Source organism: Protopterus annectens, chromosome 10.part0 (genome assembly GCF_019279795.1).
Source record: "Protopterus annectens isolate FY-2018-M chromosome 10.part0, PAN1.0, whole genome shotgun sequence".
NCBI classification, from domain to species: Eukaryota; Metazoa; Chordata; order Ceratodontiformes; family Protopteridae; genus Protopterus; species Protopterus annectens.
Window position 1 is genome coordinate 721,645,239 of NC_056744.1, and position 19,488 is coordinate 721,664,726.

The following is a 19,488-nucleotide window of genomic DNA, read 5'->3' on the forward strand; positions in this document are numbered from 1 at the left end:
ATAATTTCACTATAAGAAATTATAAGTATGAGTTAAAAGGAAAGTACAATTGTAACTCTAAATCAGTGGTCTACCTGGCACACTGCAGTTCATGCACCGCATTTTATATAGGAAAAATAGAGAGAAAGATTAGCCAAAGAATTTATGAGCATGAATATGCCATAAGAAAGTTTAACATAAATAATGCCTTATCTAAGCATATTATGGAATTTCCAAGCCATAAGTTCTATTTTGTTATCATTGACCATGTACTTATAAATGACAACCATGGGCACTGCAATTAGAATTAAAAGAATTAAAATGGCAGCTTCAGCTGCAAGCAGACTCATGGCCAGATATAAATGAACATACCTCAATTTCTGCAGTGTTAAAATTAAAGGCTTTAGAAAGAAAGAAATTATAAAGATTGAATAGCAAGGGTTTTTAGCATAACTATATGAATAAATATTAAATTTTAAACTACAAGGAATTTTAAGAAAGATGTACTTATCTGTTGTATATGTATTTATAATTCAACTTTATTATGGTAGAGATGGTATCTTATGTTCTTATAAATAGTGACAAATTTTCCATTGAAAATGTTTTTAAGGAAGTATCACTTTAAATAATTGTCTTAGCCAATTAAATGTTTTTAGGTCTTATTTAAAGGAAGTGATGAACTGTATGTGTTGTCTGAATAAGTTTAATATTGGATTAAACGAAAGCGTTAACCATTTTTGGCTCGAATGAGTTTTTTTTACAGCTTGGTGCATTGATTTGTATGCATTTATTTAACTACTGATAGTCCGGTCTACAGTCTGTCGTTTTCATAATTTAGACGACGCCAGGGAATAATTTCTGTTCCTTGTGTGAAAATTAGAAATTGCCAGTTAAAGTTTAACTGTAGAGAAACTTGCGCCTTCTTTAAATGGAGTTGCCAAATATTGAAGAATTGCAGAAACCAGGAAGGAGAAGGGTTCATGCTCATTGTTCAAAGCCCTAAGGGAGAATCTTTTACATTTGCTCGTATATACTTTTTAAGTAGATTCCTTATGAGAACCCAAAATAATGTCACATACAGGTGAAGTGAACCTGGGCTGTTTAACTATTACTGGAAGTGGAGAAACCATGTGGTTAGTTTGAAGGTCTGTACGTTGTGATGCTGGATCTCTGATGGATGAAACAGGAGATATGGAGTTGGCTCTAATATCCATGAAGGACAAAGGTGAGACCATGGAAAGGAGAACCATACTTGTCAAGGCCAGAAAGGGGCAATGAGGATTACTGAACTCTTCAACTGACTTGCTTTTTGCATAAATTTGGGAATCAAGGAGAGAGGGGGATAAGCATAAAGGAGACCCGAAGGCCAAGAGTGGACTAGAGCAACTCTCTGTGACTCCCCCTGAAGGGGGAGAAGAGCAAACTACCTGCTGCCCTTGTTGATGTGGGGGGGGGGGGATTGCAGCAAGATTGGCCCCAACAACGGAAGAGCGTTTCTACCACAGACTGACGGAGAGAACACTTATGAGATATCAACATGGACCTGCTTAGTTTCTCCGCTAGTACCTTGGATTTCCCCAGAATGTGTGTTGCAATAAGAAAGCAGTCAAATGAAATTGCCCATTCCCATCCTCTCATGGCCTCTCTGCAGAGAGGATAAAATCAAGTTTCTCCTTGTTTGTTGATGTACCAGACTACAGACATGTTGTCATTCTGAACTGCAATACTCCCTAGAGGGAGATCATCTTGAAACTCCTGCAACTCAAGTAGGACTGCTTTCAGCTCTAGAACACTGATATGCAAATTTGTCTCTAAGAGGAACCACATGCCTTGGACTGTTCTCCCAAGAAATGCCCCCCCCGCCCCACCCCAGTTGAGAAGCCTCTGCAGTTACTGTGGCCATTGCGGTTGGTAGAAAAAAAAAAAAAAGTCAACCTAGATGAATATCATCCAATTGAACCCAGCAGTGGATGTGTTGTTTGCAAATTGAAGTTAATTTGACTTGAAAAGATAGGGGTGGATGTAAAATGGACAACTGCACAGCTAGAGTCCACTGGAGAATATGCATAAAGAAACATGCCAAGGGAAGTAGTACAATGGCTGCTGCCATGGAACCTAGTGCTTTAAGTACTAATCTTGCTGAAGGGGATGTATGGCAGAGAAGATGATGAACCTGACTTCTGGCAGCAAAAATGTGATAAGGGGCTAGAAATACTACCCGTTTAATTGTATGCAGCAGTGTACCAATGAACTCCAGGCTCTAGACTGGTGTTAGGTTCGATTTGGTACAGTTTATTATTATACCCAATGACTTGCAAATCTGGAGCAAACTGAGGAGCCAGTCTAGGTATGGAAACACACTGAATCTTTTTAGTCTCAAGTTAGCTGCTACCACTGCCATACATTTGGTAAACACCCAAGGGGCTGTGGCGAGTCCAAAGAGCAGGGCTCTGAACTGGAAATGACTGGCTCCTAGCCAAAAGCATAAATGTCTTTGGAAGCGTCTGTCTATTTTGATATGATAGTACGCATCCTGAAGATCTATTGAGCACATCCAATTGTTGTTGTGAAGAAAAGGCAGAATGGACTGTACTGTGACCATTCAAATCTTTTATTTCTTTATGTACTTTTGGGGACCTTTTGGATGACTCTTATCTAGCAGCTTTTGAACTTCTTGTGCTGCTGCCTTCCTTTGACTGGGTGGAACATCAGAAAGCTTTTTTCTTTTGGAGGAAGGGGGAAGGAAAAAGAAAAAAAGGTATGCAATAACCTCTGGATATTATTCTTAGCACCCATGAATCTTGTGTTATACTTGCCCAGGCATCTGGGTGCAAAGACAAATGAACCCAGACTGCCTCCAGAGTTGGACAGTCAGGCAGCACTTCAGGAGCGCTGAAAAGGCCTGTCTAGAAAAGAATACCTGAAACCCTAATTCTGTGGGCTTCCTCTGCCCCTAGGGTGACATCTTCCATTAAAATTTCCTCCTCTACCTCTGGAAGAATTATCCCCGCATGGATCTTGGAAAGGTCTCTGAGATTTTCAGAACCATATCTTCTTACCACCTCTCCGATTCCTGGAAAAGGTTTATTGAGGGGTTGAAAACTTGATTCCCACCGTAGACAGTGTCTTTCCACCTTATTCGCTGCTGGTAAGCATCTCTTTTACTGATGGCCCAAACAAGGAAGTGCCACTGAATGGGACGTTGATAAAGCACATCTTCAAAGCCTCCGCAAAGTCGCAGAGCTGCATCCAGGCATGTCTCTTTATGGCAATGCCTGAACCAGCTCCTCATGATGTACCTTCAGCAGTGTGGAAGGTTAATCTAATCAAAGCATTTGATATGGATAAGAGAGTAGCCAGTTACGAGGATGTTTTTGAAGTCTTCTGCGGACATGGACTCAGGGAGTATCTAATATTTTTTTGGTTAAATCTCTCTGAAGTCTAGTGAAGTGTGACAGGTAGTTTAGTGACCTCAGGGCAAAGGTTGCTGAGATAAATACTCACTTTTTGTTTCTGTCCAATGCTCTACACTCCCTGTTTGACACATGAACAGAAGAGCTCTGTTCTGCTACCTCTTTCTTGGTGGCTGCTGCCACCACCATAGCATTAACTGGGACTCCTTTGCTCCAGTGGGATCTGTCGGTTGGTGGGGCTAAAAATTTATCTGGTCTTTTCAGGATTGGTTCAACAATATCCAGTTCCTTCCAAGCCTGGCAGGAAACCAAAAATATAAGTTCATCTGCTGGGGTAATCCAAGACGTAGATGGCCAGAACCAAAAGTCTCCAAAAATACAGATTCTTCTGGAGAAGGGTTATCTATTAGAACTGGCTGGACACTTAACGGAACTAGCTGTCCCTGTGGAATTGGTCTAAGTGAATCAGAGCTTAGAACAATGAGAGAAAATGGGTAGGACCCGGAAAATGAGACAGTGGTTCTCCTGGTATACAAAAAGCCCTTTCCACTAACTCAACACCAGACAGCCCCAGACAGGCTACGACCCACCCTCTTGGAGCCGAAACCCCTGATGAAGGTAGGTCTTGACCTCCCTCAGATCCATGCCTTGAGGATGGAACTGGATCCAAATTGCCCAGGGTTAAGGCTCAGAGAGGAAGAGATGGATCTAACAAAATTGGAGATGACTCTAAGCCCTCGGATCAGATGCCAACACTTCAGCTCCGAGATCCGTTTTGATCCAAGAGTATCAGACCAGAACTAGTAAAGGATATAGTCAGAGTCAAAGAAGCCACCTTCCTCAGATCAGAAGCTGGACATCTCAGGGATTTTAGATCCTAGGACTCCATAACCTCTGGATGGATTGCAGAAGGAAATAGAATGGTCTTGCATGTCATAGGCATACTCACAAATCCAACTGGGGACTGAGCTGGTAAAGCCCCCATCTGGATTCTGAGCTCTGAGAAATTTCTGCACCATCCTATCCATACCTGCTTCCGATAAGCTTCTGGAGGACCTACAAGTAGTTGTGAATGGAGGCCTGGAGTGTTTTTTAAGAGTCTGAAACAAGTGATCAGGCAGAGTGAGCGAAATGGGCTTTATATGGAATTCTGGAGTATGACTCCTATGAGATGTACAAGTCCTTGGCTCTGAAGACTGAAATTTTTCTTGTTTTAATCAAAGCCTCTGATGAAGACCTTGGGGCATTTCTTATGCTCCATTGGAGCTGACTTGCTTGATTCAGAGGGGGGGTTTCAGCCCCAGAAGAAGTAGGAGCTAGCATGACTTTCAAAATGAGTTTATTTCATCTATCTGCCAAGACCCTTGGATTAAAGGTGGAGCAATTTCTAAATGCAGTATCAAAGTTCCCAGCACCAAGGCAATACATGCACTCCTTGTGGGTATCCGAATTAGGGATCTTGTGTGTACAAGAAGTGCATTTTTTAAATCCAATCGGCTTATCCAACATGATTAAGAATAGGAGAGTATTTAGACAAAATATTTTTTTTTTTCTGGAAAGGGGAAGAAACAGTAAAAAAGTAAAACATTTAATAGATTGCAGAAATACCCTATTAAAGCAAGGGTAAAAACTATAATAAAAGACCAGCAGTGGTAAGAAAAAAAATACTATAAAGAACAGTAAAAGAGAGAAGAATTTCCTAATGATTGCCAAAAACTCAGGGGTAAGATAAAGACAACTATTACAAGAAAATATTTCTCAGAAAAGGTAATAAAATTCTATAAAACTCACAAAATACTGCTGTAAAAGCATGAGAGAAGAACATCCGTCTGTTTTTCAAAGGCGGGAAACAAGATTTGCGGTAATGGAGATGGAATAGTGCATTATGGGTATAGGGAGGAGCTGAAGAGCTGGATTTGAAGTCTGGAATATGCAGCCGAGTTGGATCTGAGGATCGGATCTGAACCCATACATTGAGGAAGAATGAAAAGGCCAACATCAGATCAATAAGTTTACTTGTTACTGGAGTTTTGCACTAATCCAGTCTTCTCCTGCAGTGGATATCAGATACTGCAAATAATGTAATGGGGTGACATACAGGTAAAATACAGGCAAACTAAAGACATCTGTGCCTATCACCAACCTTATGGAAAAAGTAGTTAAACTAGATTGCTATGAAGACAGGAACACACAATCAATCTATCAGCTGAGTTTACTTCATCATCTAGAACTGAACTGCTTCCTCCCATCAAGTTCTTTTACACTAACTTGTGTTCCTGACTGTACAAAATTATGACTGCGCTATAAAGATCAATGTTATTCTTCACGTGGATTGTCATGTGAAAGACGACTTAAGGCACTTACCAAATAAAGACACTCCAACCTTTCTGACAAGTTATAGTGCATTAATAGGTCGCTATAGAATAATTCCTATCTTATCACTCCCTGCACTTATACAAAACCACTGGCAAAAACAATAAAAATGAGCCATGTATTTAAATTTCTTAAATTTTTATATATTGTTTTTTTTTCTAGTTTTCTTCATTTTCTAATTAAAAATTCTACTTTTTTTTACTCAAGAAAAAAAGGAAACCTACAGAAATTGGAGCGTGCAAAAATAAAATAAGAAGACATTTTCTAGACTTCCACAATGGCTGCACATTCAGTAATAGCTTAAATCTAGCTCTCCCAGTGTGAAAACAGAAACTCAGCAGAGAAGGCCAGTACACTTGTGTTTATGAGTACATTTCAGTAACTGGATAGTAAGTGTACTGTCTAGATGCCAGGAAAAAAGAAAAAACAGATGACCTGGAAAAAAATCAGCTACAAAAAGTGAGGAAGAAACACTGACTGTGGAAAGTTCTGCAGCTGTTCAGCAAAAGGCAATGCAAACTCCAGACATGAATTCCAGCAACCTACAGGAAGAAGACATCTGCAAACAGACATGGTTAAAATAAACTACACTGATGGGGTATATCAACACAAACAAAAAAGGCTGGAAAAATAGGAGAAGCTTTACTTTAAATAAATATTCAGATGAAGTGACAAACCTGCAAAAATATCACGTCTAAATGAAGAAAAGGCTAGTTGAATATGACATTGCTCAGGAACAGATGTTTCTAAAAATAATAAGAGTTAGAGGAGAAAGCAAATAGGGAAAACCTGAGATTTTCAGCTATACCAGAGAAGCTGGCAGGAACAGACTGCATTAATTTTATAAAAGCACAAATAAGCAACTGGACTGGTATTTTATTTTTTTATTTTTTATTTTATTTTATTTTACATTTGTTAACCGGGAGAGTCTGGCTGGACACAGGTCCATTTTCAGAGGAGGCCTGGGGAGAAAAACTCCAAGTACACACTTACATACACAATATCTTCAATGATTTAGAATCAACATTTTTTTCAGGCAGATAACATTGCTGTTAATTGACAGAAAATTGCACTCACTCAAAGTAAATCTGAACAGCATAGGGTAGGAAATTGGATAATATATTCCAGACAAGACAGGCTATACATTTTATCCATGCATTGCTATCAAAGTTAGAGCGTAAAGGATTGAATAACATTTAGTCACAACTGGACTGTAGATAGGATGGGAAAAAAACACAAGCACTTGTTATAGTGTAAAACGGTAGTTAGCTACAATGTCAATTTTATCCAGAGGTAAGACAGGAGCATAGCCTGTTATTCATGAAGTGAATTTTAAGGAGTTTCTTAAACTGAGTTGTAGAGCTGTTGGCTGTGAGGTGGGCAGGAAGGGAGTTCCAGAGTTTATAGAGTGGCTGTAGACAGATTTGCCTGCCTCATTGTTAAATCTGGTTACCTCTAGGTGATTTAGGGAGCCACAACAGGAGTTGTTAGTTGAAAGGGCACAAAGTGTGCATCCTCCAAACGTGGCTATTAGAAAGCAACCTAGACCTTTAATAGTAAATATGCAATCCTACCAGCAGAAGGAGTTGATCTTAACAAAACTGTGGCATAAGGACAAAGTACTAAAAGTGGGAGACAACAGAGTGAGTGAGCGATTGCAGAGAATGACTATTCATTGTACATCAGGTAGAAGGGAAGCAAATCTATTCCACTATTCAGGAAATGTAGAAGTGCAGGTGTGAAATTCAATTTGCTGTACTCAGCTGTCTTCAAAAATAATTTTTTGATTAAGTAACATGCTAAGGAGGAAATACAAAAGTTTGTGCAACAAAAAAAGAACTGTGAAACAGAAAGTGATTCTGTTTCTTGTTCTTCTGGTAATAAAGACCTGAGAGAGGCTGTACTTGTGAAACTTTTTCCAGTGTTTCAACGGAAAATGATGGTGTGAAGGAAGGGAGCATGAGAGCTGACTAGAAGACTTCAGAGTACATTGGAAATGAAGCAGTGACAGAATATGGGAGATGGAGATGAAAATCAGTAACAATGTGGGATTACAATGCAATAATTATATGTATGAAATATGACAAAATTTGGAAATATTGGACTTTTTCACAATTTGTTGGACTTGTGGGGGACTCTAAAGCATATGCCTTATGTTGTGTCATTAATGCTCAAAAATGCTTTGGGGAGGGGAAGAGGAGGGAGAAAGTTAACTGTACATAATGTTTTTGTTTTCTTATTAGTACTATTTGTGTGGTGTATGGTCTTCTTTGCATGCTATAAAGTTTTCTCAGTTATTTTTAAGTGTAATGGGTAATGCAAACAGGTGCTGGAGTTTTCTTTTTCTTTTCTTTCTCCCTTCTCTCTTTCTTCTTGATCAATTTTAAAAAAATGGAGGCAATGCAATGAAAAAAAATCCTGGTTAAGAGAGCATGACAAAAGAAAAATGAATGTGCTTTTCTCATTCTTGCATTGGGAAATGACTGGATTAAGGAGCTTAGATGGATTTAGTAACACGTTTTAAGAGAAAGCAAGTAAATGTAAAAAAATATATAGTCTGAGGGTTTTTTCTAGCAAATGAATGTGTGCTTAGTAGTAATTCTGTATCTAGTCCTCATACCTCCAAGGAGACAATATGACAATGAGAAATTGATTTACACTGATTTAGTAACAAGTTTTAAGAGTAAGCAAGTAAATGAAAAAGTGTACTGAACACTATGAGGCTTGTTTCTCGCAAAAACATGTATGCTCAGTAGCATGGAAACAAGCTGATAAAGAGAAACTGGGTGCCTGGTTCTCGGGTCTCCATGGAGACAACTTGATAAAGAGAAGCTGGGTACAGGCTGGTGGAGAGTGATTGGCTGAAGGGGGAAAACTGAGAAGAGAAACTGGCTAGGATATAATGCTCTCTGATACCATTCAGGGGTTTTCTCAGCTGGAAGAGCTGTAAAGAAAAGACAAAACCAATTAGGAATTAGTAGAAGCATGGACTGCACCATGCATCTTAGCGTGTTTAACCTTTTTTAGGTTAACTCAAGTCCATGTGGCTGTCAATTTGGGAATTTTGCTCCTCTTAGGAGGGTAAAACTTCAGCATTTGAAGATGTACATAGTATTAAGTTAATATGTTTTGGGGGGGGTTTGGGGTGTGTTTGTTATTTTGTTTGAGGGCTTTCAATAAAACAAAAAAGTTTTGTAAGATGTGACATGGGCTGAAATGGATGACTAGAAACAACTGTATACAAGTTCAACCTGTCAAGCAATGTATACATGTACATGTAACGCAAAAGCACAAAAGCTGGAACTTGACATTTAACAAAAAATGTGTTGTACATAAAAGGTGAGAATAACTTTTTAATGCAATCATGATGTCTTTAAATGTCAATGGTCTCACAAATAAATACAAAAAAGAAAGAGTAGTGAACTATATTTAAAAAATGTAGAGTGCAAATAGCTATGTTACAGGAGACACATATGAACTGAGCATGTGGATTTGATAAAGAAATGTTTTCAGAGTGGTTATTCAGCGGAATACTGGGACAAAGGAAAACAGAAGTGCTTATATTAATTGCAAGAGGTGCTTCAACAGTGATAAAAGAGGATAAAACAGATAATAATGGCAGATTTGTAGTGGTAAGGGGCTACTGGCAAGGGAGCAGGTTTACAGTAGCATGCATTTACACTCCACCTATAAGTGCTATAAAGGAGCTTAAGAACATTCTTGGAGAAATAATCAGTTTTCAGCAAGGACCATTACTTATAGGTGTGACTGGAATGTGATTTTGCAACAGTGAAGATGTGTCTGGGGGACCCAGAAGGGAAAGTATAACAAAGGAGGGTAGTTTTTGAAGAAATTTATGAAAATATTTGTCATGGAAGATTTGAATTCACTAACAGGAGTTCAGAGAGAATTTACATATTATTCCCCAAGAAATAATAACTGGGTTAGGCTCAACAGAATTTACATTTTACAGGAACATGTGCATTTAATTGAAGGTCTTGATACACACCCAATAACTATTTTAGATCATCTGCCAATAACAACTTAAATAAAAACACATAGCAATGAAATAAAAATGACACACTGGCGCTTTCCCACCTATCTGTTGAAGAGAGAGGAATTTAAGGAATGGGTAAATGGGGACTTTCAGGAGCTATTAGAGAGGACAGAAATTTCTTCTGAAGATACAGCTAGGGAGTGGGATAAAATTAAGGTAGAGTTTAAAAACAGGGTGGAAATAAAAAAGAGAGACGGTTAAGGAGTAACAAAAATTATTTAGAGAGAATGACAAATGTAAAAGAACTGCAGAATAGGGAAAGTCTCACAGGACAAGAGGAGGATCAACTGCAGAATGCTAACCAGAAAATAATGGAATACCTTGATAATATGCACAAGTTTAGAAAGATTGCTATTAAGCAATCATAACGGTAGAGCACAAAAACTTTTACCACAATGACTTGGACAACAAAAAGTAGAAAGGGGTCTCCGCAAGCTTAGGCAGCTTATAACAAGGATGGTAACAAGAGATCCTGTAGAGGTATTAGAAATATTTTGTAAATTCTATGAAAGTCTGTATAAAGCACTGACATATGGAACTCAAGAAAAGACAGAAATGGAAATGTTTATGGAAGAATTAAATATGTCAAGAGATGAGGGTCAATTACCAATGGTTAGGATAGGAGGACATGAGATAAAAATTGTGATGTAAAAACAATCTACAGGAAAGTCCCCAGCAATAGATGGCATTCTTGTGGAAGTTTGGAAACTAGGAGGGAAGAGACTGATAAAGATCTGGAAGGTATTGTTTTACAGTATTTTACGAGTAAGAGAAGTACCTACTGTCACGAAAGGAGATAATGCCAGACCAGCTAGCTGAAATTTTGTAAGTGGTTGTATGTCATTTGTGAATGTCAACATGCTCATGTAAGATGCTTGTGTTACATATGTATTACAACAGTATGTCATATTCTACATATGTGTGCTGAAGAGATATTTTGTAAAGTACTGAGCAGAAATGTATATGCACTACTGTAACTGTTTAGATGGATATATTTTAACAGGGGAGACAAACACAGGAGATTAACTTGCAAAAGTTCAGAAGTTGTTGTTTGTCTTTCGGCTTTTCCCGGTAAGGGGTCGCCCACAGCGGAACTCAGGTCCGCTAATGATTGGCAGTAGATTTTACGAAACGCCGAGGTGCCAGCTCGACACCCAACCTTCAATGAAGGCACGCCCATTTACGCACGCATGTCTTTCGAATGCTACCCAACCGTGGGTAGGACATGCAGACTCCACACAGAAGGCACTCCCAAACCCAGCCGAGAATCGAACGGGAGAACCTCTTCCTGTGAGGTAACAACACTACCGCCGTACCACCGCATAGTTGAAATTAAGTTACTTTATGGCTGGGCCATAACAAAAGAGATGTTATCTTTCAGTTTCAGTGCAACAGGAGATATAATGTCTAAAACTACAAGTTTTTTGTATTGTCTTTAAATGTGGAGGAATGCAAATTATTTTACAACTTCCACCATTTGCCAAAAGATCTGAAGTCTGTATTTTCACAGGTAGATGCTAAATGCTACCAGCTGAAGTAGGGGTTTTCACCTGGGATAATAAGATGGCAGGAAGTGATGTCATGCAGCAAGCTATCCCAGCAGTAATATTTGGGATATTAATTTAAGAACTCTCTGAGAGAGAGACTGATTATTTTGTATTTGTCTTTGACGTAACAAGAATCCACTCACCACATCTGCCTGCTGGTTGCTCTGTAAGAAAGTTAACTAGGATGCAGTAATTTCTCTTCGATTCAGTCAGAATATAGTTAAGTATAACTTAGATGTTTTCGTTATTTATATGAGACTGTCCTGCAATGTTGTTTTAAACATTTCCTGTGATTTTGAACTCTGATGATACTGTAATTATTTACTGAGTATTTTCTTCTTCTTTTATTACTTGTTATTACATATATTTAAACTTTTCATTGTGGCTGATATTTGTGAGACATGCTTAAGTTCTGAGAGTACTTGCATATTTATTTGGTGACACTGTGGGCCACTCCTAATAGCCATGCTCTTGGTCAAACTACTATTTGGATTAAGAGTAACATTATATAGGATCATCATAGGAGGTTACTAGGCTATTAGCCCTGAGGCCCTTATAAGCCTAGCCAAGAGTTTAGCCCATGTTTATTTAGACAAATCAGCACCCAATGCCCCTGTCCAGCAGGGACATGGGCGGAATCCCAAGGGTATATTTTCTGTTTCCCACCCAAGTAAAAACACGAAACAAACTTCAGGAACCACACAAAGGAAACCAACGGCCTGTAAACTCCCAAAGGAAATCCAACAGCAAACTCAGCTGGAGTACACCCAAAGTAAGCAGCTATACAAGCAGATAAATCCAATAAGCGAAAAACTGAAAGCTGAAAACTGAAAAACTGGAAAAACTCTGGCAAAACTGCTTTATTTAAGCCTTAAAAATATAGCTTTTCGTCAGTCCACTGACTAACTTCTTCAGAAACAATGTATCCAAAAAATACAGCAAAAATTATTGGATTTATCTGCTTGTATAGCTGCTTACTTTGGGTGTACTCCAGCTGAGTTTGCTGTTGGATTTCCTTTGGGAGTTTACAGGCCGTTGGTTTCCTTTGTGTGGTTCCTGTTTCCCACCCAGTTATCCAGGTTGCATTTAAAAAGGGGTAAAGAGGTACTCTGCTTGATATGGAGAGGGAGTCTATTCCATAGATGAGGAAGTCTCTGGGACACTAATTTGTCCTGACAACAAGTACTCTTGATGTCACATACCAGGTTGAAGCCACATGTGCGGGTTAGTCGAGTGGAGCTTGACTTGCGGATAAGCAGCAATCCCATCAAGGTGGGGTCCATGATCGCCTTGTATGCCAGACAGAGGTCACCTTTGAGGAGTCTGTATGAATCTGACTAGAGGGATAATTTGTGGGGACGTCACTCTCCCCAAAGGGGATGATGATGCATTTTTTTGGTATTCAGCTTGAGGCCATGTTTACAGTAAGACTGGTCACGCTTTGTTAAGGGCCTTAAAGCAGCTGATAAAGAGTTGGCTAGTAAACCTGTGCCAGCCTTTCCCAGGTGTGTGTGTGTGTGTGTGTGTGTGTGTGTGTGTGTGTGTGTGTGTGTGTGTGTGTGTGTGTGTGTGTGTGTAAATCAAATCTCAAAGAGAGTGTGTGTCAGCTACTTAATGCAGGGACAAGAAACACTGGTTGGACAGAGAGGGTGCTGGAGGTCTTGGCTTGGCCACTCAGCTGAGATCTCCGCTCTACAGCTGTGCCAGTGGGAGTCTTGTTGGGGATCTGGAGAAAGAGGGGGAAACCAACATCAGACTGACTGTGGTCTCTGTGTACTCTTAAGGAAAACTGCACTTTACTGTGTGTGCACTTGCCATCCTCCCAATGTGCATTCCCCACTGGTTCCAGTGGTGAGGACTGAGGTTCCTTGATTACTGGGCCAGTGTTGGGGCATCACACCAACATTCTGGAAGAAAGGAGTGGTAGTTGTAATACCTAAAGAGGGTAAAAATCCATCAGACACACCTTCATACAAGCCCATCTCAATACTAAACGATGATTATATGTCTATAATGGCTAAAGAATGACAAAAATAATGTCAAAATTGATAGATAAGGATCAATGTGGTTTTGTGAAGGGCAAGCAAACATTTTACAACATTAACAGAACACTGATGATCCAGAAGGAAGCAGAATATAAGAATATGCCATTGTTGTTAGTGGGCAGAGAATGAATTTGACACAGTAAGCTGGGACTTTATGAGCAGGGTTCATGGAAGCATTTACATTTTCGGAAAAAATATATGGTTGATTATGACAATATATGATGGATGGGAAGAGAAAATTAATGTGGGTGGGGTTCTCTTTGATAATTTCTGCTTGAGCAGAAGAGCCAGGCAGGGGTGTTCTCTTCCCCCTTTTTTATTTGCATTATATTTAGAACCAATAGAAAAGAGAATAAGGGACTCAAACATTCAAGGACATAATTCATATGTAGTCAAGAAAAGCTGGCTCTATTTGCAGATATTATTTTACACCTGACAAAACTAGAAAGAGACATTATAGTGTTGTGGAACATTTTGAGACAGTTTCAAGTCTTTTGGGGATATAAAATTAATAAAGCTAAAATAAAGGCAATAGTGGTAAAATATGTACCCACAGATGAACTGGTTCAGCAATATCCGTATTTATGGGGATATGATAAAATGAAATACTTAGAGGAGTATGGATTAAAATGATTCTGATGTGGCAGTTAAGGATATGTGGGGAAGAGACCAAACAAAAGAATACAAAGACTGAGAAAATGGAAGCTTTGTTATATGGGTATGTGTAGTAAGATACAAGCAGTCAAAATACTTTTAGTCCCTTTAGTCTTATACACAGGTCAATCATATTGTTATCAACAGAGGAGAAGTTGTGGACAGCAATTAATAAAGTACTGAAGGACTATCTGGGAAGGGAAGATGACAAGAGTCAAGTGTGATAAGCGGATTCCAGTAGAACAGGGCAGACTGGGATTACCCAATTTGAAGGAGTATTTTAAAGCTGCATAGTTAAGGCTACTATACATAGCACAAGCAGAAAACTATAATTCAAAGTGGAAAGGGGTGATGTTGAAAAGGGGGGGGGCTCAAGAAACAAGAAGAGACTGGGATTTTGGATGCAGACCTTTAAGAAGAACAATAATCATACAGAATATTATATCCATAAAATAGCAGAAAATATTCTAAGAACTAAGCCAACACGGGAATGGAGAAAGGAGATTCTGCCGATAGGGATGGCTGCAATTAGAGATATAGACAATAGGCAAGGGAGGGCTAGAATTTATTGCAGAAAACTGGCAAAAGGAAAAAGGTATTGGGAGCAAATAACTAGAGAGGAAAAGGTAATAGAACAGGAAGAGGCCAAGAATTTATTTGGACTGCAGGTTAGAGATTGCCTTTCCTATCAAGGATTAATATCAGAGTATAGGCAAAGAAAAAGAAATAGGGGGATTCTAAATGAAAGACCAGCACTGGTAAAGTTTTTAAAAGACTCTAGAAAAGAAGCTGCCATTGAAAAAGAAATAATTAGTAGAGCAATCAGAGGAGGTTAGGAAGGATTGGGAAGACAGAATGGATAATCAATTTACAAAAAACAATGGGAGGCTATATGTATGTCTCCCAAATATGCAACAAAATCTATACTTGGGATTTTTGCTTCAAAATGTTTACATAGATATTTTTATACCCCAAGTAGACTGCAGAGAATTTTTCCTCACGTAGACAGCAAATGTTGGAGACGGGGAAGAAAGAGGAACTTGGGAACATATTTTCTGAAAGTGTGGTGGGTTGGCATACTTTAGGGATTCTTTGCAGGATGCACTATCAGAGATGCTGGATGGGTGGATTGGTGTGATGGGGAAGATGATTTTTCTGAGCTATGATACAGAATTGCCTAGACATGGTAAGGCCTTACTGTATCTAATTATGGTGGCTGACAAAAAAAGCAATTGCTAGAAAATGGAAATCAAAATCTTAACCAACTATATTAGAAACAGTGAATATAGTAACAGAGATAAAACAATTAAAACTGATATCTTTAGAAAAGGATAAGAGCAAATTACATAGGAAAACATGGAAATTGTGGGAACAACACATACAGGGGTGGAATGAAGTTTAAAAGAAGGCAGGAATTAAATGAGCTATGTAATGTTTGACTGAAAATGACCGGGTAGATTATAAGTGATGTATAATGTTTGCAAATGGGAGTGTGTCAGTATGGTTTGTGATGTAAAGTGCTTGCAAGTAGGATTGTGTCGTGTGGTTCGTTTCCATTTATATAAATGTATGATTGCTTATGTCACAAGTGATGGTTTACTAAGGATGTTTCTTGGTTTTAAAAAAGGGGCAGGAATTGAATAATTTATGTAATGTTGCTTAGGTTATACTATATATAGCAATATATGTGAAGTATAATGTTTGTCAATGCTAATTTAATACCATTTGATTAATTTTGTATGAATGTAAATTTGCCTATGTCACAAGTGATAATTCAATAAAGGTGTTTAAAAAAAAAAGAAATTTTATAAGTGTGTTAATGGCTGAGTGAGTGGACATTATACAAAATTATACAACGACCCCCCATTAATATTCCAAAACAGCGTGCACGTTGTAAATCATACTTATACTAATGGAAAAAGGTACTTATACTAATGGGGAAAGGAAAGTTCTCCGTTACTTTTTTTTAAAGCTGTCTCGCTATGTTAAACTCCTTTAACATAGCGAGACACTTTCTAAAAAGCAACGGAGATCTTGCTTTCTCCGTTGCTTCCACCCACAGCTCTGATGTACTGCATAAGCATACGCATGCGCAGTATATCAGAACTGCCATAGAATACAGGGCAGCTGTGGAAGGGCAGCAAGGAGGCATTATACAATGCCATTATTTAAGAAAGCTAAGTATTTTTTTTCTTAAATAATGTCATTGTATAATAGCAATAACCCACTTCTGGATGTGGGTAATGCTGGATTTACCCATGGTTGTCTTTGTTTGGCCACTGGCCGCCTCGTGACCAAACCACACCAACAGTGGGTAAATCCAGCATTACCCACACCCAGGCATGGGTTATTGTTTAAATAACCTATATTCTAGGGATGGGGATGCCCTGCCTCTGGGCAGTTCCTTATTTTCTTATAATGCCCATCCTGTCTGACATTGTTTACATATCTTATATTGTATATAGAACACACCAGACCAAAAAGCCAGCCTGCTCATCACTCAATGCCTCTTCAAAACACAAATGTTACTGTTTCAGTTTCACAGAATGGAAAGTTATTTGCAACATTTTACTCCTGCACTTAAAAAGAGAAAAAAATCATGCTTCATTGTAAACCAAATGCTGTACTATACAACAGACAAACTAATATCTCCTTCATGCACATATGCAGAGAGGATAACAATATTTTTCACAGTTTTTCTGTTGATGCTTACCTGAGAAGTTGCAGATGATACAGATGGGGATGGAGATACAGGTGGTGTCAGAAGGCTACAGGGCAGATTAAGTGTCACAAAGTGCTCATGACTGCAGACAATTCGAAGGAAATCCAGTCTAAGTGAACTCAGCATACTTGGAGCAAGCAGTGTATTCAGCTTTGAACCAACCTTTAAGAGTATAACAGACTTAGTAAGTTTCTAATAACCTTACTAAATATTAAGATATCAAAAGAATTACAATAATTTCCCCTTGTGTGTAAACTAGAGAGCTCATTTTCCCTAGTAAATGCATGAACCATTTCAACGAGCTAAGTCTTTATTTAATTGCTGAATAAAAAACCCTGATTGCTAATTGACAGGCAATGTCAAGTCATTATGTCACACATGCTGCCTAATTAAAGAAAATAATGCAATATTTTTTTTTTCTTTTGACAAAGTGATTACTTGTGCATGAAGCTTCTGGAATATACAGCATCACAATAAATTTCTGAAGGAATCTAAGAATACCGACATACACATATACATATATTTATACACCTATATGTGATAGCTCACTATTCTGTTCTTTTTATGCTTTATAATGTTATATGGCAACAAGCATACTATACTATACCTCACTGTATATAGGCTACTGGGTGCCGCAACTATACTGGGTCAGAAGAAAAAATGATTTGCCAAAAAGCTGCACCCACTGAAACTGATGATAAACTGCCTCTGTTTCCCAGTCGATAGGCATATGCAGTGCAGAACACTCTATTCACTGTTGTAGGTCAAGGAAGTACTGTGCCATTTATAGTATTAATTTTGGAACATATTTTTGCTTTATCCATTTTTACTACACTCTACTGCAGTTCTGTTAATCCTGCTTTTATTTATTAGTTTTTCAAATGTTTGACTGGAAAGTACAGTTGTGTACCTACCATAAATGTAGATGTTCGAGTGTATTCACTGTTGCAGTCATTACAATTGGGTTATCCTGCTGGCAGGCTACCCGCAGTCGGCCTGAATTCCAAAGTCCTGGTCCGGCGTCGGTTGCTGTTGCCTCCTCCCTAACGTTAGTGTGCCAGGGGTATAAAATATGCAGCCGACGCCATTTTCTTCAGTTTTTCTTGCCCCAGATGTCAGGTGTCCCCAAAAGGGTAGGCTAACTTATGCCAATAACCATGCATGCAGTAAAGTAAAATTCTACCTTCATCTATAAGCAAATACACCACATAGGTTGTATAGAATAGAGAAGTACAGATAAGGCCCAGCAAAGGAAAGGGGGATGGTGGGTGGGTAACCTGGACTGCAACAGTGAATACACTCGAACATCTACATTTATGGTAGGTACACAACTGTACGATGTTCATCGTGTTTCACTGTTGCAGTCATTACAATTGGGTTGAATCCCAAAGCTAAGGTTGGGCGGCTGAGGCTAAATAGGATTAGGAGAGGCTATGTGGCCCTGCAGAACTGCAGTGGCAAAGCCTGCTCTAGATTTAGAGTAGAGAGGTAAGTGATAGTGCTTTGTAAAAGTATGCACTGAACTCCAAGTTGCAGCCTCTAAGATGTCTTTGGTTGGTACTCCTCTGAGGGAGGCTGCTGAAGTGGCTGCTGCTCTGGTTGAATGTGGCCTAATGCAAAAAAACAAAAACGAATCCAGGCCACGTAATAAGTGTAACAATATTTTAATAACTTAAAAAGCTGACAAATGAGCGCTTTCGTCCGAGACCCAGACTTCTTCAGATGAAAGCACTGGTGCCAATGACCTAATATATAAATTTTCTAACACAATAATTATCAATCAATTAACCAATAAACCTTTTCAATAAAAATTTTAAACAAATATCCTACCATCTGTTCAAAAAATACCTAAGGGTTGGTTCTAAATATATATGTTGTGTTACAAAACATTTTATGTTCTGACTATAATAAAACCTTATACTGATATGTAAAACAACGAAAATAAACGTAAAAAAATAAAGTCAAAAATCAAAATAAAATGTAGTATAAACCAATCAAATACAATGAGCTCTAGCTGATAAGATGGATTTAATACTTATATATTCATTGAGACCAGGTGGTGTGCTTGCCCTCAACCTAAGTTGCCATTTAAGTTCTTTATTTAGCAAGTAGGTTTTAAAATTTCCCCTTCCCCTACAATGATTTTCTTTTACTAAATCAATAATGCCAAACTTGTAACCATTAAATGAAGGACATATTGAACCATGCTTGTATAAGGCATTGGTGACCTTGCCTGTTCTAATATCATATTGATGTTCGTATATACGCTCTTTTAAAGACCTTTCGGTTTTCCCTATATAAAATGCACTGCAGGATTTGCATAGAGCTAAATAAACAATCATTTTAGTTTTGCAGTTTCCTTTACAGAACCTGACCAAACTGTTCAAACCATTATTTAACTTAAAAAAACGAATGGGTCTGGAATGAAGCAAGTGTAAAACAGTGTAGTCCACAAAATATAGAAACGAATAAAATCAGCAAAGTTTATTGTTCAACAGATAAGCGCTTTCGCTGTAAAAGCTTCTTCAGATCTTTAGCAAATTATCAAACATTGTTTCAAATATATACAAGCCCTTAAATCAGTTGGCCTATCAAATAGATTAAATGCTAATCAGCATCTTAAAGGGAAAAAACATTTGATAAGGCATAATATACCAAAAATATATATATATGCATAAAACGTATATATAAAATTCTA

The 19,488-nt window shown here is 38.3% G+C and overlaps 1 protein-coding gene across 1 annotated transcript in view; it reads right to left on the bottom strand.

The window, feature by feature from the left end:
* Positions 1-19,488, bottom strand: part of DOCK7 (dedicator of cytokinesis 7) — a 3,076,229-nt gene that overhangs the window by 1,004,489 nt on the left and 2,052,252 nt on the right. Inside the window, exon 28 of the mRNA XM_044085545.1 lies at positions 16,782-16,952. Within this exon, the coding sequence (XP_043941480.1) occupies positions 16,782-16,952 (171 nt within the window). The remainder of the gene's footprint in view (positions 1-16,781; positions 16,953-19,488) is intronic.